The sequence below is a fragment of the Mytilus edulis genome, chromosome 8 (genome assembly GCF_963676685.1).
Source record: "Mytilus edulis chromosome 8, xbMytEdul2.2, whole genome shotgun sequence".
Classification (NCBI taxonomy): domain Eukaryota; kingdom Metazoa; phylum Mollusca; class Bivalvia; order Mytilida; family Mytilidae; genus Mytilus; species Mytilus edulis.
Genome location: NC_092351.1, coordinates 13,019,141 through 13,045,017, shown reverse-complemented (window position 1 = coordinate 13,045,017; position 25,877 = coordinate 13,019,141). Strand labels below are relative to the sequence as shown.

General features: G+C 33.3%; 1 protein-coding gene across 2 annotated transcripts in view; it reads left to right on the top strand.

Annotated features, from left to right (window-relative positions):
* Positions 1 to 25,877, top strand: part of LOC139484851 (uncharacterized) — a 47,304-nt gene that overhangs the window by 4,974 nt on the left and 16,453 nt on the right. Inside the window, exons 2-5 of one of the 2 annotated variants that reach the window (XM_071268850.1) lie at positions 8,869 to 8,917; positions 10,274 to 10,334; positions 16,788 to 16,965; positions 20,632 to 20,934. In XM_071268850.1, the coding sequence (XP_071124951.1) occupies positions 10,284 to 10,334; positions 16,788 to 16,965; positions 20,632 to 20,934 (532 nt within the window). In that variant the 5' untranslated portion in view covers positions 8,869 to 8,917; positions 10,274 to 10,283. Of the gene's footprint in view, positions 1 to 8,868; positions 8,918 to 10,203; positions 10,335 to 16,787; positions 16,966 to 20,631; positions 20,935 to 25,877 lie in introns of those variants that run through there. The other variant, XM_071268848.1, reaches the window with a different exon arrangement.

Sequence of the window (25,877 nt, the reverse complement as noted above, 5' to 3'; positions counted from 1 at the left end):
TGTGGGGGCGTTCGGCTCGAGAGCGGGAGGTCATTTGTTCGAATCCCGAACGGCTCAAACAAAGACTTTAATTAAATTGGTATTCTATTTCAACGCTAAACACATGGATTCATAGACGAAAAGCACAGACTGGCCGGCTCGAGTCGGAAATGTGTCCGGGTCGGATGACTTTTCTTCCTGCGAACTAATATCTTGTGAACTTACACAATAAAAAAAACCGACTCAGCTTGTCAGTCTAGTAAAAAAACGGGATTAATACTCTTATTATATTTACATGTAATCGTCCTGAATATCAATTTTATTTGCCGCTGGTCGTCATCCATTATCATTATATATTTTACAATTTTATTATACAGTGAAGGGTTTTTCTTTTACTGTTTTACATTCCATTTTCTTAAATTTTCACGAATCAAAATTAAAATATGGCAGGTGAAATTTTTCAACCAAGCACTTGTGATTGTTGGGATATCTTTGACGATAATATAATTTAATCAAATGTGCCTTTTCGGATATATAATATTTGACGGTAAATATTATTGAATTAACTCCGTATAACTATTATTTAGTCATGGATGGGTTTTGAGCTTATTATTCTGTATACGCATCTTTTTATATAAAAAAAAAAGACCGAATGTTTATTCTAAATATTTTTATTTATCTGTGTCTTTGGGTTGCTGTCGCATTAATGTATACCTTTATCTCCTTTTATTCAAAACCAAATGATTCGCTTGGGTATAGAAATATTGACATCTCTGGACCTCTTCCGTCCCACAGTATACCCTTGCTAAATGGGTGCGTTCGTTTGGCTTTTTGGTTATATAAATACGCAGCTTTGTCCGATCAAAATATGATAGGAATGTATATCCGATGCCTGGTGCAGTGAGAATTTCACGCTATCTTTACCTTAAAAAAAATCATTCGAGGGAAAGACGATCTACGCACGAGTTGAATGATTGAAATGTGTAAACAACAAGAAAGGTCAGCTAAATCTTTTCAAATAAGTCGCATGGCTGATTTTAACAACATTTTTGTGACTTTTGCTAGAACAATAGTAGATGATTTTTTTTTAATAAAACCGATCAGCAGGACAATATAAAAAAATGAAACGCCCAAAATAAGTTGGATCTTTTTATAAATTGTTGTCAACCTTTTTTCGTCATTTTTTTTATTGCTTTTATGACAACTTTTATACCAGTCTGAGATATAAATAAAGTTAAACAGCAAATGTTGTCACCTAGACGAGACAACCGTCGTTGTACGCTTCAATATATGAGTTATTGCCACTCATTGAAGATTGTTTTTCTGTTCTAGTCCCTCCCCTATTAGTTCTGCAGGAAATTATACAATGTTACCCCTGATGTGTACTACGACAACGTTTTTTTAATGTTAAAAAAAGATTAAATGCAAAGAGAAAAATGATGGAAGAAATGCTAATATTTACGCATAAAAATTCAAATGTAAATAATAATGAAATATATAAAAATTGGAAAACTGTTTGAGACTAATCAACTGAGGACAAATGGTTATACATCACTATATGAAGCTGATTAATTTATTGCTCCTTTTTGTCCAGTGGCAAATATGTCATGCATATTCACGACTAGATTAAAAGTGGATCAATCTGAAGGAAATGCTTACAAATTTAGAGCGGCACTTTTTACAATAAGGCAGAGCGTTCGCTAGAGGTAAAACGTATGCCGTAATAGAATAGATTTCAACCATAATGATCGAACTCGTAAGTTAAGCTATTAGCCTCCTTCCCTTTTTTCTCCACGATAGACGAATGTCATAAACAAAACGTCATGAATTTGCAATCAATAACGGCCACTATAAGTAAATGAGATATGGACTTTTTTATAAACAAATTTCTATTGCAGCCAACATCTCCCGGTTCAGGACAGGTTGTTATTTCCACAAATACCGCCTGATTATTGACCAAAAGCACTTTGAATCAAACAAATTCTTAAATTGTTGTTGTCTTTAATGTCGTTTATTTACTTTTATAGTGAAAGACAACTGTGAATACCGAGTGGTATCCACCCTCTATTACCCTACCGCAGAATTACTACCTCAGGTGTTGGTTCACCATATTTAAATTCTTTAATTGTAAATTAAGGTATTTTGCTGGGTGTTTTTTCCCGATCCTATTTCGGACCCCCTGATTTTAAGATGGCGTATCTAATTAGTCATGCCCGATTAACTTTGAGTAAATTGAACCTCAACTTAAAGACCTACACCGGGTAAATAAGTTCGAGGTACAATAAGTAGACAATAGAAATCCTTTGTGAAATGAGATCGTCCCAGGTTTCTTAGATAATTATTTTGCGTTGAATAACAATGAAAAATGCACGAGCAGGTTTGTAATTATTGATAATTCCTGAAATCATGTTAGGGAATTTGTAGAATAATTTATAAAATTTAATAAATTGCAAATATTTCGGCTCAACAAATGGCCTTCTTCGGTGACAAATGTTTTAACAATAATGATATATAATGTATAAGGTGTAAACATAGATCAGTAATAATACAGGTAAGTTTTGGTCGATTGATTTTAATACAAAATCCTGAATATAATAAACTTTTTTCACCGAAGAAGGCCATTTGTTGAGCCGAAATATTTGCAATTATTGTATAACTTATATCATCTGTTCAGTTTTTCCATCTTTGTGCAATGATATTCAACACTTTTTAGTGTTTGTTTTCCATCTATTTATCAGATATCCTTCTTCAACAATAGCACGATGTCAAATGATTCATGTCAATATATTCAAACTGAGAAACCTTTTCTAAATCTTGTAATTTATACAATTTAAGCGAACACCACAGACGCTGATACAATTTTAAAATTTCTAAACACGGCGCAAAGATTACAAAGATATGCCAAATGAAAATAGTTATTTTCGATGTGAACTGGCACAACTCTAAATTTCCAAAGGTTGTGACAGTTTAGATGTTATAACTGCATTGAGGGCAGTCCTCAAACAAAAAAAATCAAAAATGTCCTAACCGATCCAAGTTTGTATGATATTTCAAATTTGACAACGGTAGGGCAATTGCAGCAGAAACTACATATTTGAGCCTGCCAAACGAATAGCAGTCTAATAATGATTAGAAAAATAAGTTTGATCTAATGAGGTAAAATAATTGAACGTGGCTACGTACTTGTACATCCATCCCGAATGAATGGAGCCCTGTAATTTAAACTGGTATTTTATAAAAAGAATTTCGAACTGTAAAGCCAGTACTAAAGCCGGAGTTACTGGAAACAAGTGATGGCAGGAAAATAATGGACTCATTCTATGTTTTCTCATTTATGGCCTCTTGGGAAACTGTCCGTAACTTATCCAAAATCAATCCCGAGCAACTCTGTCGACCGTCGACCAACCCTCGTTGTGGTCTATGATTGTGATGGTTAGGTTTTTGAAATCAGCTTGTGTGTGCCCAGGTGATCTCAAATGACGACTTACGGGTAGGTCGGGCTTGCAAGTGTAGTCACTTCGATGACCATTCATGCGTTTGTTGAATGGCTGCTCTGTCTCTTCAACATACTGCATGCCACATCGACAATGAAGGAGGCATACAACATTCTGGGTTTTGCAAGTTAATATAGTGTACACAGACCCAGTCGAGTGGCAAGTAAATGTTTGAGTATTAAGTATTTGTTGACAAGTCAGACAACGTCTGTTACCACATGACTTGCACCATCCTGCAATTGAACAGCTTTTATTTGAGGAGACGTCAGCTCTAACAAATAAGTCTTTTAGACTTGCTGGTCTCCGAAAAGCTAAGACAGGAGGATTGGGAAAGATCTTGGATAATTTAGGGTGGACTAAATAAATGTTCAGTAGATTCAGACAACATATAATGGCACTAAAGAAATGTTCAGTAGATACACACATCATACATTTTTTTTAAATAGTAATGCAAGCACAATGGTTACAAAACGTAGCACAGAAATATCAATAGCACACACTAAATGAATGTTCTGTAGATCTTCATCCTAGTTTAAGTAGGTGGGATACTTAATTAGTGTAGTGATATACGTTGATCTGTCCTTGCTGTAGTCTATCCTTAAGTTGGGTCAGTCTGTTGTCTATATTGCGGTACTTTAACTTGCGAGTCTTGCGTTTTCTCCCTGCGTCGTTCTGATCATTATAACCTGTTGAAGTTTCTCCCCATTCTGTTTGTAAGTCGATGTTTTGTCTGGTTGCGGGCTGCCTATGTAGTTCAGTATTGCGTTGACGATACAGTGAGGATTTACAGACTGTAAAGGTTGGTATCTTTTCTACAATCTGCCTGGTGTTTTCGTCCCATTCCCTGCACCGGAACTGTAGTATTTCACTGTCACAGAGTGTGGGTAGTGGGTCTAGGCAGAAGTGTGCTTTCTCTGGTAAGTGTGACATGGATAGCTTGGCTTTGATATATGCATGTGATGGTGGGTGGTTCTGGTCTCTTGGAAATCTGGTAACTAGATTATCTGTGGTGTTTACGTTGCCAGGGCTTACTATTTCTGTTCATTTCCAGTATACAAGTTTTGCACCTCTGCCCTGTTTTCTGGTCTTAACACACTATCTGTAGCTTGGAAAGATTGCTGAGTACTGTTACATAGTTATAATTTTTATATCTTGGAAATATGGGCTTGGGTTGTGAAAAATGTTTAAAATTTTTGCATTGATTAGCAAATATTCTCCGTGTTGAAGGCCGTACCTTGACCTATAATGGTCTACTTTTATAAATTGTTATTTGGATGGAGAGTTGTCTCATTGGCACTCATACCACATCTTATTATATCTATGAACACGAACAATGTTTAATTTGGTAATCACCTTGAATCTGCATCAAGAACATCTTGCGAATTTGTTTTGAGATAAATTAGCAAACATTTACGTGCCGTCATCATTTCCGCTTTCTAAGCAAGGTTTATGATCTGCTCAGCAAAAAGTAAACCATAAAGGATGGGGGATTACTTGGGGTTTCGGTTAAAAATGGGTACAGAAGAGCTACTGGAATGTGACCCTCCTTTTATGTACATATTAATAAATTAAATTTACAGCCCACTCATATTTGAGGGTGGTTCAGAGCACGAAAACACCTGAAATCAAATATGAATTAACCTTTGTGATACATATACACTTTACGCTCTCAGCAATATATATAACAACAGATTTGTACACGCCAAGAGCTTTTCCTTCCGGGGAATCGCAATAATTCAGCACGAAAAGGGCGAAGGGGTTACTTCGGTTTTCGGTTAAAAATGGGTACAGGAGTGCTGCTGAAATGTGACAGTCCTTTCATTTATATATTAAAACATTAAATATACAGCCCACTCATATTTGAGAGTGGTTCAGAGCACGAAAACACCTGAAATCAGATGCGGATTAACCTTTGTGATACATATTCACTCCACGCTTTCAGCAATATATATTACAACAGATTCAACACGAAATGGATGAAGGGGTTACTTCGGTTTTCGAATAAAAATGGTACAGAAGTGCGGCTGGAAAGTACCCCTATTTCATGTCATATTGAGTAGAAGTATTTCGTTTGTGACACGCTTCAAAAAGATTTAAGACCCTAATATCGCCTTACACCAAAACTATATATATCTTCAAGTTATGAACCAGAGTATATTTCGAGTTTTTTTCTAGTATATATATATATATATATTTATCCTAAATGAATTATTTTTATTATCTACAAGGCTTGCGTAAAGGTTGTTTTTGGGATACGATTGCTTTTAAGCAATCTGTAGACTTAAACCATTGACTCAGGGCCATGCCCTTGCGTCAACCGTTTCATTCTAAACATCAAGGAACATCTCAGAGTTTTGATAACATGCGAGAGTTCTCCGAATTCTGATCGATAAATCTATTTCTGTCATATAAGAACTGAAATGGAGTTTTCTGATATGTCACCGTTATGAAACTGATATTTGATATTGTACTTCCATAAAGAAATGGAGGTCGTTTAATTAACATTTAATAAACGTCCTTGATACAAATCACAAGTCTAGGTTTTTTTGGATCAAGTATATAATACGTGATTGTAGTACCATCGGACTTATATTTAAGTCAAATGAAGTAAATCGGTTTTTATACAAGTTAAATTATTTTCCAGGTTTATTATTTGAAGATTGTAGTTATGTTTAATCGCCATATTAAGTTGGGATTGACAGGTCGACAGGACGACAGGTCGACAGGCCGACAGGTCGACAGATCGACAGGTCGACAGGTCGACAGGTTGACAGATTGACAGACCGACAGGTCGACAGGCCGACAGGTCAACAGGCCGACAGGTCGATAGGTCGACAGCGACATGTCAACAATTAGCTTGATTGACAGTCTGACAAGTCGAAAATGTAGCTATTTCTTTTTTTATAATTTTTAAAAGTTTAGGCAAACGGTTCTACAGATAAAAAAACATAAGCATCAACACATTCAATAACAGTATAAGCTATATATAGTTTTTCATCTAATATATAAAAGAAGTGATTGTATATTTTATTTGAGAGGAAAAATTAAATTTCAACAAAACAAAACTCGTCAATTACTTTTTCTAAAAGTTTACAGTGGCGCTTTTTAATCCATTTTAGTTTATCTTTTATTGGCGTTTCATTTTTTTTCATTAAAGATTGCAATGTCCTTTAAAAATTTATGGAAAACGTCTATGGACAAATAATCTATGGATAACATGAAACATCTGCTGACCTGTCGACCTGTCGTCCTGCTGACCTGTCGACCTGCTGACCTGTTGACCTGCTGACCTGTTGACCTGCTGACCTGTCGACCTGTCGTCCTGCTGACATGTCGACCTGCTGACCTGTCAACCTGTCGACCTGTCGTCCTGTCGACCTGCTGACCTGTTAACCCGTCGACCTGCTGACCTGTTGACCTGTCGACCTGTCGACCTGCTGACCTGTTGACCTGCTGACCTGTCGACCTGCTGACCTGTCGACTTGCTGACTATTTAACTGAGTACCAAACCTTCCCTCTACACAACATCCTGACTTAATGACTAATAATCTATGGATAACATGAAACATCTTCTGACCTGTTGTCCTGCTGACCTGTCGACCTGCTGACCTGTCGACCTGCTGACCTGTCGACTTGCTGACCTGTCGACCTGCTGACCTATCGACCTGCTGACCTGTTGACCTGCTGACCCTGTAAACTTGCTGACTATTTAATTGAGTATCCAACCTCATGCTAGTCCCTATCCACATTGACATATTAACAGCTGTTATGTTAACCCCCAAAAACACCGACCCACAAGAACATATTTAATGTTTCAGCGAATGAATATTTCGATTATTGCCGGAACTAGGCCTTCAGATTGTTGCGCGCCTAAACATATTTAAAGTATTGGCGTATGGATATTTCGAATATTGCCGGAACTACTTAAACGTATTCTATACTTGGGCCGTTTTTTTTAGGTAAGTAAACGCATGCGTATAGTTTTCTTGACTTGAAGGGGTATCAGATTGAATGGTTGCTCTGGATTCCCCACTCCATTGATTAATTTGAAACTCACGAGATCCTTTCTATGTCTGTCTGCTATTGAGGGTTATTGTTGTTGCATAATTTTAAATCATTTGCATAACATCATCATTTAAGTTAAGATAAATGTAGTCCACAACGTAAAGGTGTAACTAAAACACCCCTTCGGCCAAAATAAAGTCTTCCATATTATCGCTTCGAGTTGTCTCCCTTCCGTAAGTAACTTTCGTCAAATGACGATACGTCGAGAAAAATTAACTCGTTCTGTCGATAGACGTCGTATTATATTAAAATCGATCGCATAAACAGAGGAATGTGTACGGAAAAGAGTCATGCCTACTGACCCAAAGAAAATTAAATATTTAAAGAGTTAGGAATGGGGTTCTACCTAGAATTCACTTAGGAAAATAGGTGATACGTTACGAAGTGAAATACCTTCTCTCACTCTTAGTGACTGCTGTGGAAAGTAAACTTGGAATTGATATTACAAAAATAAAACACAATAATTACATTATTCATATTGTATTGAGGATTGGCTATTTTTAAAGTTGAATAACTATTCAGATTACGTAAATTACATTTTACGAGCATTTTACACGTGCAGTTGAATTATTTTAGAAAATAATACTTATACATGTATCAATGAAAACCATGGCAATCGTGTCCCTCAGAGCAATCTGCTTTTTGATTAAATGTTTAAAGGCTCGGTTCATCTAGGTGTTTAGTTAAAAGTGTTATACAATTCGTCTTATAATTTCTTTTTGGTTATCAATTTGTGCGGAAATTTCCACATTTTTATGATTTCTATTGAATTCTTTTTGGTGATAGTAATTTTTTGGGGGAAATTTCCCTTTTTTATTGATTTCTTTTAAGTTTTCATCATTTAGTGGAGATTTCATCATTCTATTGATTTCATTTTCGTTAACATATTTTTAGAGAAATTTCCCCATTCTATTGATTTCTGTTGTCATCATTTTTTTGGGTGAAATTTCCCAAATTATTGATATCTGATTGGTTATCAACATGGTGGGGAAATTTCCCCAATACTTGTTAAAATTATTTCTACGTTTCTTGTACATGTAAAGTAAAACGTGTATATTTCTTGAGATTGTTTTCCAAGTTTTGTTGTGTAGTGTTATTTGATACCATCATGACATATATGTAGTGTTACAATCATGGCAGTTAAATTGTTGTTGGAGGTTTTTATTAACACAAATAAAAAACATTGAAAAAGAGAATAAAATAGAAGTTCTCATTTTTAAATAGATGGTGGTATAAGGATAAATAATAATTAGTTAATATAAGCTTAATTCTTATAGTTCTCTGTGGGGTTTGCTCTTAAGGTCTTTTATCTGATGATTTTTCTTCTTAGGTCTGTTTTTATCCATGGGCAACCATCCTTTTACGAGAAGTCTTAGTTGGTAAGTTTTTATTAACGCTATCTTCAAGTGATGTTACAAATAGGTTCCAGATGTCATTTACAAGGAGGAAAGGTTATCATGGAGTAATTTGGCTGTGAATTTAATATTGTGAAGTCGTCTATCACACTTTGCCATTTTGCCTTTTTGTAAAGAGGATCTTTCTTGGTTTCTTTTGTAATTTTGATGGTATTATGTCCACTTCAATATATACAATGTCATGGTTGGATAGGCCATGTACCACTCGTGTTCGTCTAAAGCTACCTGGGTAATTTGTTATAAACAAATCCAAGAGTTTAGTTCGTCTTGTTGGTTTAGTAATTATTTGAGTAAGCCCATTGTCATCTAGCATGTCTGTAAACTTGTGGTGGATGTTGACATTCTGGGTGTTTGGTTTTAGTTGGTTGATTTTCTATTTTTTTTAATATTGTAATGATGATCTCCTCAACGTTAACACTGTCTACTTACATCAACAAAAATTTATGACCGAAAAATATACTAGTAATAAAATATCTCTTTTAAAAAAAGTGTTCATCTGGACTGTTCTTAAAATATCTCTATACACTCAACAATGAAATATGACGATATGCCCACATTATCACACTATTATAACGTTGACTGTGTGTATCGTTTTGGTTTGTTTTGTTCTTACAGGTTAGAGATTCATATTGTCTAACAAAAGCAGCAATAATGTATTAATTTCATTCCATATTCATACTATAAAACATCTAAGAAAAGTATACTACATCTGGTAAATTGAGATATTCCTGTTTAGCCAAATTGTTCAAATAATGCTCTTATAAGAACAATAGGCATTGTCAAGACGTCGATAACGTCGGATCAAAACAAATTGTGATTGCGTAGAAACAAATATAGTTCCCTACTTATTTTACTTTAATTTCATCAAAAAAGCTACTTGCCAATGTGATAAAAAGACTAACTTATAAAAGAATTCAAATTTCTAAAAATATTCAACTCCTGACCGAACAACACTGACAACAACACTGTAAACATATTAATACTGAGTCATACTAAATTAACTCATGGGCTACGCGTATTCGTGAGTTAATGTGTTGTTCGGTTACTCGTTGACTATTGTTCTCTATTTGTATTCTTCGATTAGTTATTCTATGGTTATTTTTTTTCGGCTACAGGAATGAGATAGTGTCGTCTCATAACTTACCCGTACATGTTTATCTCATCAAACAAGACCTCTTGAGATTTGATCAAACATATTTTATCATAGGTTATAAATTGATGTTTAATATTGAAGTAAAACGTTTAGTTGAGATTATCTTTGTTCCATGACACGATGTTGAATCATAATTTATGGAATCTGAATTGTATTTTGTCTTTCAGATTGACAATTATGGATGAAAAATACAACATGTTTTGCTTTAAATGGTTTCGTCTACTTTTTGTAAGTATTTTAACGTATGGTTTATATGTATTACACGACCTTGGACATGTACAAGTTATATACATTACTACACATACATTGTGACGATAATTGTTCATTACATATATAACTGTTGAAAGTTCATGAATTGATACTCAGCTTTACTTTTAATCACCTCTATTTGACCCATTATAGTTATGAAATTTGTGTTACAATTGTTTTACCCAAAGTAAGTATTTAAACGTGTTAAAACCTCGTTTTTAGTATATCAATATCACTATTTTATAGTTACACATTCAAATTAGGTATCTCTAGAACAATTGCTCTACACAGTCAGTTTTAAATTAAAGAATCTATCTAAGATTATATTTTGTTTATGTATGTTATCTTTGAAGATTAGTCTTCTATACAACTGTTACAGTAGTTATATCTCCATTAATTTATGAAGTAGGGGTTTACTATTTTACTCCTGTCAGTCCTACAGTATGTGTGTCCGTATATAAGTAATACATAATTTTTGCTAGTGAACTAATACGATATATATTGGGTCAGTAAAACCATATGGAGTGAGAGCAAAGCTCGTTCGCTTTCATCTTATATGGATGTACTGACCCCGGGCCCGTATATATCACATTAAGTCATTAGCACAATATGTAACGAATGTATCTTACTGACTATCTTTATTTGTTGAATTTAAACAATAGTTGTCTCATTTCCTTTTGTTCCACATCTTCTTATGCTTATATTGAAGTGTTCAAGTGTTCAAAGGAGTAGGTTCAGTAAGACCCCTTTTTGGCCCAAAAATTAAGCAGTTTTGCAAAATTGTGAAAATGTAATCTTTTAGCTATTTTTTGGAAAGTAGAATGCTTCTGCTACATAATTATGTGCTGTTTTTGACAATACAATGCACATATATCGTGTACTAGCATCATAAAGTCATGCTAAATTACTGAAATCTTCACAATTATAGCATTTTAGTTAAATTTTAGACTGTTTCCGTCTTAAATGAAAGTGGCCGCATTCGTGTTCATTCATAATATTGAAATGTAAGTTGTATTTGATGATAATACATAACATATATAAAGGTTGAAGATGAACACGGATGCGGCCACTTTCATTTTTGACGAAAACCATCTGAAAAGTGACGTTTTTGGCATATTTGATAGATTTTTCATATTTAAGCTTCAATCGGAGCGTTTTTAATGACTGAATCAGTTAAAATCTTTAACATAAACTAATCGAATCAATTGAAATAGACACTTAAGTGTTTAAAAAGTGTCCTAAATATCTCGTTAGATGAAACTGAAATTTGGGGCCAAAATCGGTCCTTACCGGACCTACCCCTTTAAGAAATTAATTTTATTGGTCTGCACGAAAAAAGTAATGTCAACAATAACAATTTAATATCAACAACCTTAATATAACAATAATAAACAGAACTTTCAATACTGTACATTTAAATCAATAAATCGTGCCAAAGTCGTAACTATATGACTAAACGTGTATTGAAATAATCCATGCTTCCCTACTTACCTAATATGGAAGATACACAATCTCCACGCGGACGCTTTTAACCAATCATATTACTGGAAATGTAGAGGAGGTAAGATAAATGTTTGTCCATCTTGTCCATCGTATTTTTGTCACTCTTATGAACTACAAATAATAGTTTCCAAATTTATTATCATGCTTCATTTCAGCATGCTTTACCATGTAGTGCAGTTTTAGATTAATCGCTCCTTAAACTTCCTATTAACGAAATACTTATATGTTCTACGCATAATAATGCAACGTCATAACTGCCTTAAGTTGATAATCAGCATTATATGCAGTTGTCACAACGTTATATGTAGTGGTCACATTCATATGCAGTGGTCATCACATCCTTATAATATGTTGTGGTCACATCATTATATGCAGTGGTCACAACATTATAGGCAGTGGTCCCACCATTAAACACAGTTCTTACAACATTATATGCAGTGCTCACAACAACACGCAGTGGTCCCATCATTATATGCACTTGTTGGGACATTATATGCAGTGGTCACAACATTATACGTTTTTTCTTGATAAAGGTGATGATGATGATTGATGTATGTTATGTTGGTGGTTCAGATTCGGTAGACTTTGGATTTTGTTTTAGCGGAAATTGCCGAATCCAGTCATATTTGGTAATGCCCATCAAACAAATTAAAACAGTTATTAAAGTCATGTTATCGTTAAGGCAATATACAACATTATAGCAAAGTCATGTTATCGTTAAGGCAATATACAACACCCGGAGGCGTCCTTCAGCTGGCCCCTAAACAAATATATACTAGTTCAGTGATAATGAACGCCATACTAATTTCCAAATTGTACACAAGAAACTAAATTCAAATAATACAAGACTAACAAAGGCAAGAGGCTCCTGACTTGGGACAGGTGCAAAAATGCGGCGGGGTTAAACATGTTTATGAGATCTCAACCCTCCCGCTTTACATCTAGCCAATGTAGAAAAGTAATAACAATACGCACATTTAAAATTCAGTTCAAGAGAAGTCCGTGTCTGATGTCAGAAGATGTAACCAAAGAAAATAAACACAATGACATTAATACATAAATAACAACAGACTACTAGCAGTTAACTGACATGCCAGCCCCAGACTTCAATTAAATTGATTGAAAGATTATGATTTCATCATATGAATATCAGGTACAATCCTTCCCGTTAGGGGTTAAGTATCATACCATCATAACATATATGAGAAGTACATAACCCGTGTCATGCCAACAACTGGTTTTTAAATAAATGTGTTTAGTTCCGATGCAAAGACCCTATAAGTGAATCAATATTAACGCCAAAATTTGCAATCTTTAATGACCTGACAACAGTATCGTAACAATATCCTTTCTTAGTTTAAACAATATTTATTGAGATAAATCAATATTTAACATATTAAACAATGAAATAATATTAAGGATTCAGGAACAAGCAGTTTGCTTTTACAAATCTGTCTCCTTTTACAAAAATAATACACTTATTGAACAATACATAAATATAAATACTGGCATGCTCTGTAATAAATATATGAATATGAAAAAGGTGAAAAAAGAAGAAAAAAAAATTCATGAGAAAAATGAAATAAAAATAATTATAAATAAACGTGAATTATTGTAATGTATACAGTATGAAATGCTTGGGTTCCTATTGAGTGATGAAGCATTAATATCAACGGTTAAAACGTTTACTTTTAATAGTATATTTTGCACCACACTAAATAAAATACTATTTTGCTCATCTGAGAGTACCGTTGATCCAAAAAGCAAAGTTTTTGTGTTTACTTGAACAGGAAGAACTGAAATAGAATCTAATAGTTCATGTCTTAAATTAGTGTATATAGGACAAGAGAACAGAAAGTGAGTATTTGTTCACCACAACGACAATTTGGAGAGTCTACTAAATTACGAACGAAAAGGTGAGAATTGAATGAACTTGAATCCATTCTTGAGCGAGCATGAAGAATTTGACCAAAACGATGTCCTATATAATAATACGTTGGGACCTTACTATTCCTTCTTAATAAGTCTATTTAAAGGTTTTGTTAGTTTCTGACTTTTTTTCGCAGCTGCTTGATGTGTCTACGGTGTTTTAAGAAGCTCTAGGTAGCACTCCACAGTTAGGTGTGTAGTTTTGCATTTTGGCCATTGTTGATTTTTCAAATATGAGAGCTAGTGTGCAATAAAATTCATTTTTGGATAGCTGAGTATTAAAATAGCCTTTGTGTTGGGTTTATATAAACATCAAGGTTGTGTAATGTATGTAATATAGGCTGTTTTCTGTATGACAGTCCGTATTTGCATATCATGTCCGTACCATACATTGGTCCGGCAATTATTGTAATGTTTTTTTCCAACTTTTTATCACACGAACTTTGTGATTGGATTTTACGAAAAAATGAGGCGTAAGACACCCATTTTTTATTTGACCATTAGGAAGATGAATGGTAACAGCTTCTAAAAAGGTATTACTCAAAGTCATTGAAATTCTAGTTTGATCCAAATTGTGGGGGGACATGTGACATGATCACCCCCCTTTTTGCAATATTTTATGGTAGATAAATGCAGAATGTTGCCATGGATACACATAAAAGGAATTAATTTTCACTCTTTTAACTTTTGAAAATCAAATCTATGGAAGATACTGATTACATGCATATGCACATGTACAACACAAACAGTAAGGTTAATGTATTGGAAATCCAGAAATAGATGATAAAACATTTTGTGGTTCAATTTTAATTTCATTTTCTAACTGTGGAGTGCTACCCTAGATCTCAAATATTGTTACATGACTACAGAACGCTATATTCACAGGACAACTTAAAAAAATACAATGGTCCCTGCCCGTGATATCATCTACTTTACGCAATAAACGTGGTAAATCAGAAGACACCTTGTGAACCAACGGTCCAGTATACTTAAAATAACAAAACTTCCTTTAATTTACAATATGTGCATTTGATTTTGGCATCTTCTTATTGTACTTACAAATAGTGAGTAAAAGTAACTGTGTGAAATTTTGTTATTTAGTTTATCTTTTTTATTCAGAAAATATAATAAAATGACCTTTTTCACACATTATAACTAGAAGCGTCATTCCTTATGAAGAGTGCCAAATAATTTAAAGTAGACGTGTTCATAACCCCGACCATACGTGTATGCTCGGACCATATGAGTATATACGCATTTGGTCATGACCATACGCGTATGGTCCAAATACTCATATGGTCCGGAACATATACAAAAAAGTCCAATAATGAAGTTTCTATAATGACCAATTTTTGCCCCGTGAGTGATTTATATACAGGAGAAAGAAGCCCCAGAGAAGCAATCAAGATCCACCGTCAAAAGTAACGTTTCTAGATAACGAAAAATATTCAGATGTGAGATTTTCAACCTCTAACATTGATCCAAACATGGGATATGGAAAAACGTTTTTTAGCCAAAATAACAGACTATAGACAAAAAATCAGACTAAAGACAAGCTTGTATATGATAAGAATTAGATTAGAAGGCCAATGACAACAAGGAAAAGATTTCACATTAAAACAAAACTAGTAGTTCTCCATTGATATAATTATATTACAATTAAATATTGATATAATAACGATTGCCGTTTTTTTTGTGCTTCTGTTATGGTGACAAATTTTTGTGCGGACCTTCAATAAAATCATTATGCCATGCGTATTTCTTACAACGAACAGAATTAGTTCATTCATTCAACTCTTAGTTTCATCATGTTCTCAGATTAAACGTCCCGTGCATTATTAAGATTATGTCTGTTCAATTTGCAGACAATAGATGCATATAATGTTGTGAGCACTCCATATAATATTGTGAGCACTGCATATAATGTTGTGAGCACTGCGTATAATGTTGTGAGCACTCCATATAATATTGTGAGCACTGCATATAATGTTGTGAGCACTGCGTATAATGTTGTGAGCACTGCATATAAAGTTGTTAGCACTGCGTATAATGTTGTGAGCACTCCATATAATGTTGTGAGCACTCTATATAATGTTGTGAGCACTCAATATAATGTTGTGAGCACTCCATATAATATTGTGAGCACTGCATATAATGTTGTGAGCACTGCGTATAATGTTGTGAGCACTCCATATAATTTTGTGAGCACTGCATATAATGTTGTGAGCACTGCGTATAATGTTGTGACCACTGCATATAAAGTTGTGAGCACTGTGTATAATGTTGTGAGCACTCCATATAATGTTGTGAATACTGCATATAATGTTGTGAGCACAGCATATAATGGTGTGAGCACTGCATATAATTGTGTGACCACTGCATGTAATGGTGTTACAACTGCATATAATGGTGTGACCACTGCATATTATGTTGTTATCAATGCATATAATGCTGATCATGAAGATAAGGCAGTCATTGCGTTCCATACATAATGGCCTTTTACAGCTTGATATGAGGTATGGGTTTTGATGGTAGTTGGAAGCCTTACGATGACCTATTGTTGTTAATTTCTACGTCATTTATTCGCTGGTGGAAAGTTGTCTCATTAGTATTTCTTAGTTTATAATGGAGAATTGCATATTACAAACATAGTTGCAAATGTTTCTACAAAATTGGAATTTTAGGAATCTAGTTTTGTTAACGTTTGAAAAATGATAACATTATCCCCTAGAATTCATGTTGATTTCAATTAAAACTTTTGAAACGACCGCGTGCAACAAAACTGTTAGGATATTGCAACTTAAACTTTTAATTTGAAAAGAAATGTTTAATTCTGCATATATGCGACTCATCACGTTTTAGATTATCAATGATATACATTTAGATAATCATACCGCATCGCCTTATAAGTATATTAAATTTATTTTTCTTTTATTTATACAGTCGTTAATCGATGTAGTTTGAAGTGTATGTAATTCATAACAGTTTTTCTATTTGTAGATTATTGTAACAACACCAGTTCTAAGCTACTCTAACTTTGAATGTCCATCCCGAACTGAATGGAAATTGAGAGCTGCCAGTAAATGTAACATTTCGGAGGGTTATCACTGTTTATTTGATGAAAATACAAATGAGTTTGGAGAATTTTGTGATACGAGATCATATAATGATCCAGCAGGTTTGTTACCTGTGTTTTGATTATAGAAACTGAAATATTATCAGTCACACTCTATATATGTTAATATATTGTATATATATTAGATACTTCACGGTAGTCGTAACGTTGTTATACATTACTATATTAACAAAAACAATTCATCGAATAGATAAAACTATTGTAGGTTTTCTTAACAGGAAACTAGCACAAATTCATCCATTTTTTTCCGAATATAACTATTCCGAATACACACTATAAGTTTATGTAGCTTTTATTTGTATTAATCTTGTCTATATGAGAAGTAAGCATCAAATGAACGCTGCAGGGGCATTGACATATTTTACAAAATATGTTTTTTGCTCCATAATTAATAGCCGATGCCATACGCACACTTTCTTTATACAATACATCTTGAAGCAACATTTATGTTGTGTAGGACATTGAAGTAGATGTGAATATTAATTGTAAGCGTCTTTGTCTCGAGTTAGGGAGTTCGTGGATTCGCATCCCAGTCGTGTCACATCAAAGAGTAGAAAATTGTCATTCTAAGCATGCGGCATAAAGGAGTTAGCACAAATGCTGGTCAGTTTTGAATGAACTATGGCGTGAAAAATCCAAGTCACTGGGTCGGTCTAGTACAATGTTGGGTTAAAATTCATATTACATTAACATGTTATCTTGATTTGCAGATATCTCAAATTGATACTAATTTATCTTTTTAGCTTACCTGGCCCGAAGGACCAAGTGAGCTTTTCTCATCACTTTGCGTCGTCTGTTAACTTTTACAAAAATCTCTGAAACTATTGGGTCAAATTTAACCAAAATTGAACACAATCATCATTGGTTTATCTAGTTTACAAAATGTGTCCGGTGACACGGCCAACCAACCAAGATGGCCACCATGGCTAAAAATAGAACATAGGGGTCAAATGCAGTTTTTGGCTTATAACTCAAAAACCAAAGCATTTAGAGCAAATCTGACAGCAATGAAATTATTTATCAGGTCAAGATATATCTGCCCTGAAATTTTCAGATGGATCGGACAACCTGTTGTTAGGTTGCTGCCCCTGAATTGGTAAGTTTAAGGAAATTTTGCTGTTTTTTGTTATTATCTTGAATATTATTATAGATATAGATGAACTTTATACAGCAATAATGTACAGCAAAGTAAGACCTAAAAATAAGTAAACATGACCAAAATGGTCAATTGACCCCCAAGGAGTTATTGTCCTTTATAGTCATTTTTTAATACAATTTTCATAAAATTTGTTAATTTTTACTATCATTTTCCACTGAAACTACTGGACCAAGTTCATTATAGATGTTAATTGTAAGCAGCAAGAATATTCAGTAAAGTAAGATGAACAAACACATAACCATCACCAAAACACAATTTTGTCATGAATCCATCTGCGTTCTTTGTTTAATATTCACATAGACCAAGGTGAGCGACACATGCTCTTTAGAGCCTCTAGTTTATGTTCAACTTGCAATTATGTAAAACATGATTAAAACAATTTCAACACTGATGTCAGCTAGTCTTAAGTCTTATGAACATTCAGAAGTAGGACATTTGTAATTTTGATCAGCAAAATGTTTGTTTTATCGGAGACATTATCTGAAAATGTCTAATTTTTAGTAATAGGAAAAACAAAACAGAAATGTCTTCCGAACCGGTTTTTTAATAGCTCAAATCGAAGAACACACACTGAGGATCTAGGAACTGTTTTTTGTAATTCAAACAATTGTTAAATGTGGTAATAGTTGCAATTGTAAAAATGGTACAAACAAATTCCAGTTCTTTCCCGTTACCAAAGTGAATCAGTTTAAAAAAAAGTTTCTAATGGGAATAAGGAATAAGTTAAGATACTATTTGTGATTTACTTTTATATCCTGCAATAGTTTATTGAATGCCAATTATTTATTTAAGCATTTTTTATATAAAAGGTTTAGAAATATACTAAAATATAGTCCGATATGTCGGTAACATGAAAGAATCTTGAGTAAGAGGACAAGTAGCAGGACGGAATTATTCTTTCAAAACAAATGCTTTATTTCATAGTTAAAGAAAAATACATCATTTCAAATTGGTCTTGAATGGAAGATAACAGCATGCAAGCAAGGTCATTTGTCTTTTGAAACTGTTTTTGCAAGATGGAAACTCTGTTTAGGTGACGAAAAATTCTAAAATAAATTCCTTTCTGTTACCATCTACTGTAATACTGGAATTATTGCACAATATTCTTTGCTGTTATCAAAAGTAAAAAACTGTCTTTATTCAATATACTGTATATTATGTTGAGATTTATTTAACATAATGTTCATAACTCATATTAAATGAAATGGTTGGCATATATTAGATTAACTTTGTGATTCATTAGTGAAATTGTCTTTAACATCCTTTATGTTACTAATTATGGTTATGTTACTTTTAGTCAGGTAACATGACAGAACGTAACAGAAAGGAATTACAAAGTTCTTTCTGTCCTTTTATTCAAATTGGGTGGAAGTTTACTTCCATCTACATATCAATTTAATCACATACTAATACTATAAAAACACATGTACTGTTTTAGTGCTGATAAGGAAATATTCTCAGAAGGTACACAAAAAGGTTGGAACAGGAGAGAAAAACAAAATTCGTCATCTCTAAACTCTGATCGTTGGGTAGTTCGGATTTATTAACTAGCTGCCAATGGCCTATAGATACATAAGAAGTAATACATTTAGGAAATGATGCTCTTCTCATTGCATTACAATAAATCAAATCTTGGTCTTTCAAACATTTCCACAGGTGAAAAAAAAACAGCGGTAACACGAGGGAAAATTACCCCTTCACCAAAATTGGAAAGACCCTTAAAAATGCAATATTTTAACACATGCTTTAGTTATGATAAAATCAGACCAGAAAGGGACAAGTTTTCTATATAATCTATCATATTTGTGACAATCGAAAGTCTGTTTTCGTAATTTGGGTATTCTTTGAACGATTTAGAAAACAACACCGGACAACATGATTTTTTGGGGTGTTGAACATTCAAGTTATATAATATATTATTGGAAGAAATATAAGAAAGTGTGTTTAAATGGCAATAGTTGGTGCAATATATACACTAGTTAATACTGAAACTTAAAATTTTCCAAAAAGATGGTAGAATAAAAAAATAATTGCTGGGTGAAAGATGAAACATTTTAAAGGCACCAAACATGTTGCTTGATTAGCCTTCTTCTCTTTATTTATCCTTAAGCTATACTTGGTTTCTAAAGAGTTTTAATGTAAGGATTTTCTAACTTCTAATATAGCAAACATGTTTTTGTGTTCTCAGTACTGGAGGTGTTAGGATGTCCCTTATTTGGCCAATAAAACTGCGAAATTATTCTAGTTTTCTAAAAGAATGTTAATTCTACTAATAAATGAACCAGTTTATTTGAACTTTACGCGTAGACAGAAACTTTGTGATTTCACTCTGACGAAATTACTTAATTGATCTTAAAATCAAGCTACGTTAAGGTAAGGGTTCCCTCATGTTATAACGGAAAAGGTAATCTAAACAAGTCAACTGCACTTTGCTCCAATGACAAAAACCTCATATACGGGGGTACAAATTCATTTAAGAAAATAGACCATGAAAAATGATACTAGACATAAGTATAAGATTAAATTCTTTTTTTCCTTCTCTATGGCAGGACATAAACTCGTTTTGGTTGGCGATCTTGATCGGCGGGATTGTGAAGGTACCAGATATCAGCCGTTTTCCTTTTCTACCAATGGAATGTCATCTTGTATCTTTGAAAAGACTAACTGTAAAGAAGAGGGACAAGTTATCCATACTGAGGGAACAGCTGATTCTGACAGACAGTGTCGCTGTGACTACACAAGGAGTTATGTCTTTATTATAAAACCAGAACACAGTTGTTACTGTGTACCTTCAAAGGAAGACTGTTCGTGTTACAAAAAAACATGTCCTCTTGGATTTATCATGACCCCTGGTAATTATTATTGGCCTGATACAGTATGCTTGATAATTATCAATTTTTGTCGAGCCTGCAACTTTTGTTGCAGAAAGCTCGACATAGGGATAGTGATCCGGCGGCGGCGGCGGCTACGGCGGCTACGGCGGCGGCGTTAGCTAACTTCTTAAAAGCTTTATATTTTAGAAGTTAGAAGACCTGTATGCTTCATACTTTGTATATAGATGCCTCATGTTACGAACTTTCCGTCAGTCACATGTCCAATGTCCTTGACCTCATTTTCATGGTTCAGTGACTACTTGAAAAAAAAGTTCAGATTTTTTGTAATGTTAATTTCTCTCTTATTATAAGTAATTGGATAACTATATTTGGTATGTGCGTACCTTGCAAGGTCCTCATGCCCGTCAGACAGTTTTCACTTGACCTCGACCTCATTTCATGGATCAGTGAACAAGGTTAAGTTTTGGTGGTCAAGTCCATATCTCAGATACTATAAGCAATAGGGCTAGTATATTCGGTGTATGGAAGGACTGTAAGGTGTACATGTCCAAATAGCAGGTGTCATTTGACCTTGACCTCATTTTCATGGTTCAGTGGTTATAGTTAAGTTTTTGTGTTTTGGTCTGTTTTTCTTATACTTTATGCAATAGGTCTTCTGTATTTGGTGTATGGAATGATTGTAAGGTGTACATGTCTAACTGACAGGTGTCATCTGACCTTGACCTCATTTTCATGGTTCAGTGGTCAAAGTTAAGTTTTTGAGTTTTGGTCTATTTTTCAAATACTTTATGCATTAGGTCAACTATATTTGGTGTATGGAAATATTTTATGATCTATATGTCTGTTACGCAGGTTTTATTTGACCTTGACCTCATTTTCACGGTCCATTGCTAAGTGTTAAGTGTTTGTGTTTTGGTCTGTTTTTCTTAATTTATAAGCAATAAGTCAACTATATTTGTTGTATTGAAGAATTGTTAGCTGTACATGTCTGCCTGGCATGGTTCATCTGACCTTGACCTCATTTTCATGGTTATTGATCAATGTTTTGTTTTCTTGGTTAATGTTGAGTTTATGTGACAGTTGTAATAAAGCTTTATATTTAGGTCTATCAACATAATAACAATGATTAGTAAAGAAGGCGAGACATTTCAGCGTGTGCACTCTTGTCCAGAAATTATCATTATTTTTAGATAAAAAAAAGGGCATTTAACCGTATATTAATTCCTCGGATCAATGAACAATCTAAGCAATTTATCAATGAAAAAAAAATATGATTTTTATGGTAATTGTTGAGGTAAACATAAATCGTTTATGCCTACCAACTATTACATTTTAATAACACTACTGCAGATTTAGTACATTTACTTTTTACTCTTTATTGATTTTTCAAAAGCTTTTGATTCGCTAGAATGGGACTTTATGTATGAAGCCCTTATAAAATTTGGTCTACCAAACTCTTTTATTAAATGGGTTAAAACATTATATAAGAATATTAAAAGCTGCATGCTAAATAATGGGTGGATTTCAGAAACTTACAATGTATCTCGCGGGATACGTCAAGGCTGTCCGTGCAGCTCTCTAATTTTCACAATAGCAGTAGAAATTCTTGCATGCAAAATAAGACAAGATACTGGTATTAAGGGATTTCAAATAAAATTAGATTCCAAAACACATAGTCTGAAAATCTCACAATTAGCCGATGACACAACTCTTTTTTTAAAATGCAAGCAAGAAATTAGCTATGCTCTGAATATTATTGAAATATTTGGAACGCTCTCAGGTCTTAAACTCAACCGATCAAAAACAGAAGGAATATGGCTAGGCAGACTTAAAAGCTGTAAAGATAAATATGAAAACATTAACTGGAATAAAGAACCTATTAAAAGCCTAGGTGTATACTTTGGACTTAATAAAAATGAATGTGACAAATTAAATACTGAAAAAATTCTAAGAAAGTCTCAAGATACAATCAATAGCTGGAACAGAAGAAATCTCACAATGATAGGTAGAATAACAGTAATTAAATCTCTCATCTTACCAAATTTAACTTTCTTGGCATCAGTAACAACCATTTCCAAAGAATTTTTAAATGAATTTAAAAAAATGATTTACAACTTCATCTGGGGTAATAAAAAAGAAAAAGTTAAAAGAATCACCCTATGTAAAGATTACTTGGAAGGAGGCCTTAAAATGATCAACATTGATGATTTTTTATCAGCTATACAATTATCCTGGGTCAAACGTTTAACATCAACACAATTTGCAAACTGGAAAGTCATCCCCCTTTTCTTTTTCAATAAATTTGGAGAAAACTTTTCTTTATTTAACATGAATCCAGGTAGCATAAAAGCAATCCCAAAACTCAGTAAAACCATCCCTATTTTCTATTTAGAAATAGTCAAAAGTTGGTTTAAGATGAAAAATATCTCTGAAATAAAAACCAACAGTACAAATTTTATTAATATAAGACAACAATACATATGGGGCAATAAACATATAAAATTTCAAAACAAATGTTTAATATTCTCACATTGGATAACCAATGGAATACTATTTATTAATGATATAATAGATGAAGCAGGAAATATATCACAAAAGGCAGTATTAGATAAATTGACCCTCAAATCCAACTGGATATCAGAACTATCTAGAATAAGAGCTGCAATACCAAAAAAATGGCAAATGATAATGAAATCAGATAACTCGCGCAATACTCAAGTTAAAACAGATAAAAGGCTATACTTAAAAACACAAAATAATACAAAATTGATCAGAATTGAAAACCTTCCATCAAAAGAAATATATAAAAGTACTAGCTCATGTTATATACTGGAAAAAACACCAATTGGCTTTCTAAAATGGAAAACACAATTAAAATTAGATTCATCAAGCCATTTGTACAAAATGCTGAACTTTATATTCAATAGTTTACAAGTAAACAAACTAAAAATATTCAGATGGAAGTTAATTCATTATATACTTCCTTGTAAACAACTATTGTACACCTGGCATCTGAAAAATGATGACCAGTGCCATATTTGCAACCAATTAGAAAACTATGAACATTTTTTCATTTCATGCAAATACTTTAAAAACTTTTGGAAAAAGGTCAAAATACTCCTTGATAAAATAAAAATGGGAACACACATAATCACCTTCAAAAATCTAATACTAGGCTACAAAATATATGATAAAAATTATTATGACATTAATCTATTTCTCACTGTAATATTATTCTCTATTCATAAATCTACATATGCATCAGAGTATAAACAAAACAATGTTGATGTCTATAGAATATTTAAAACAGAATTTAAACAACATTATGAAAATATGAAACTTCTTGATAAAACAACAAGTAGATTTTTATACGACCGCAAATTTTGAAAAAATTTTCGTCGTATATTGCTATCACGTTGGCGTCGGCGTCGTCGTCGTCGTCGTCGTCGTCGTCGTCGTCGTCGTCGTCGTCGTCCGGCGTCCGAATACTTTTAGTTTTCGCACTCTAACTTTAGTAAAAGTGAATAGAAATCTATGAAATTTTAACACAAGGTTTATGACCATAAAAGGAAGGTTGGTATTGATTTTGGGAGTTTTGGTCCCAACATTTTAGGAATAAGGGGCCAAAAAGGGCCCAAATAAGCATTTTCTTGGTTTTCGCACCATAACTTTAGTTTAAGTTAATAGAAATCTATGAAATTTTGACACAAGGTTTATGACCACAAAAGAAAGATTGGGATTGATTTTGGGAGTTTTGGTTTCAATAGTTTAGGAATAAGGGGCCAATAAAGGGCCCAAATAAGCATTTTTCTTGGTTTTTGCACAATAACCTTAGGTTAAGTAAATAGAAATCTATGAAATTTAAACACAATGTTTATGACCACAAAAGGAAGGTTGGTATTGATTTTGGGAGTTTAGGACCCAACAGTTTAGGAATTAGGGGCCAAAAAGGGACCCAAATAAGCATTTTTCTTGGTTTTCACACTATAATGTTAGTATAAGTAAATACAAATCTATGAAATTTAAACACAAGGCTTATGACCATAAAAGGAAGGTTGGTATTAATTTTGGGAGTTTTGGTCCCAACAATTTAGGAAAAAGGGGCCCAAAGGGTCCAAAATTAAACTTTGTTTGATTTCATCAAAATTGAATAATTGGGGTTCTTTGATATGCCGAATCTAACTGTATATGTAGATTCTCAACTTTTGGTCCCGTTTTCAAATTGGTCTACATTAAGGTCCAAAGGGTCCAAAATTAAACTTAGTTTGATTTTGACAAAAAATGAATCGGTTGGGTTCTTTGATATGTTGAATCTAAAAATGTACTTAGATTCTTGATTATTGAAGTTTTTTGGTCCAGTTTTCAAATTGGTCTACATTAAGGTCCAAAGGGTCCAAAATTAAACTTTGTTTGATTTCATCAAAAATTGAATCCTTGGGGTTCTTTGATATGCCAAATCTAACTGTGCATGTAGATTCTTCATTTTTGGTCCTGTTTTCAAATTTCAAATTCTACATTAAAGTCCAAAGGGTCCAAAATTAAACTAAGTTTGATTTTAACAAAAATTGAATTCTTGGGCCTCTTTGATATGCTGAATCTAAACATGTACTTAGATTTTTGATTATGGGCCCAGTTTTCAAGTTGGTCCAAATCAGGATCTAAAATTATTATATTAAGTATTGTGCAATAGCAAGTTTTTTCAATTGCACAGTATTGCGCAATGGCAAGAAATATCTAATTGCACAATATTGTGAAATAGCAAATTTTTTTTTAATTAGAGTTATCTTTCTTTGTCCAGAATAGTAAGCAAGAAATATCCTATTGCACAATATTGTGCAATAGCAAGAATTTTTTTTAATTGGAGTTATCTTTCTTTGTCCAGAATCAACTTAAATCTTTGTTATATACAATATACAATGTATATACACTTTTTACTACCAACTGATAAATTTAAATAATCT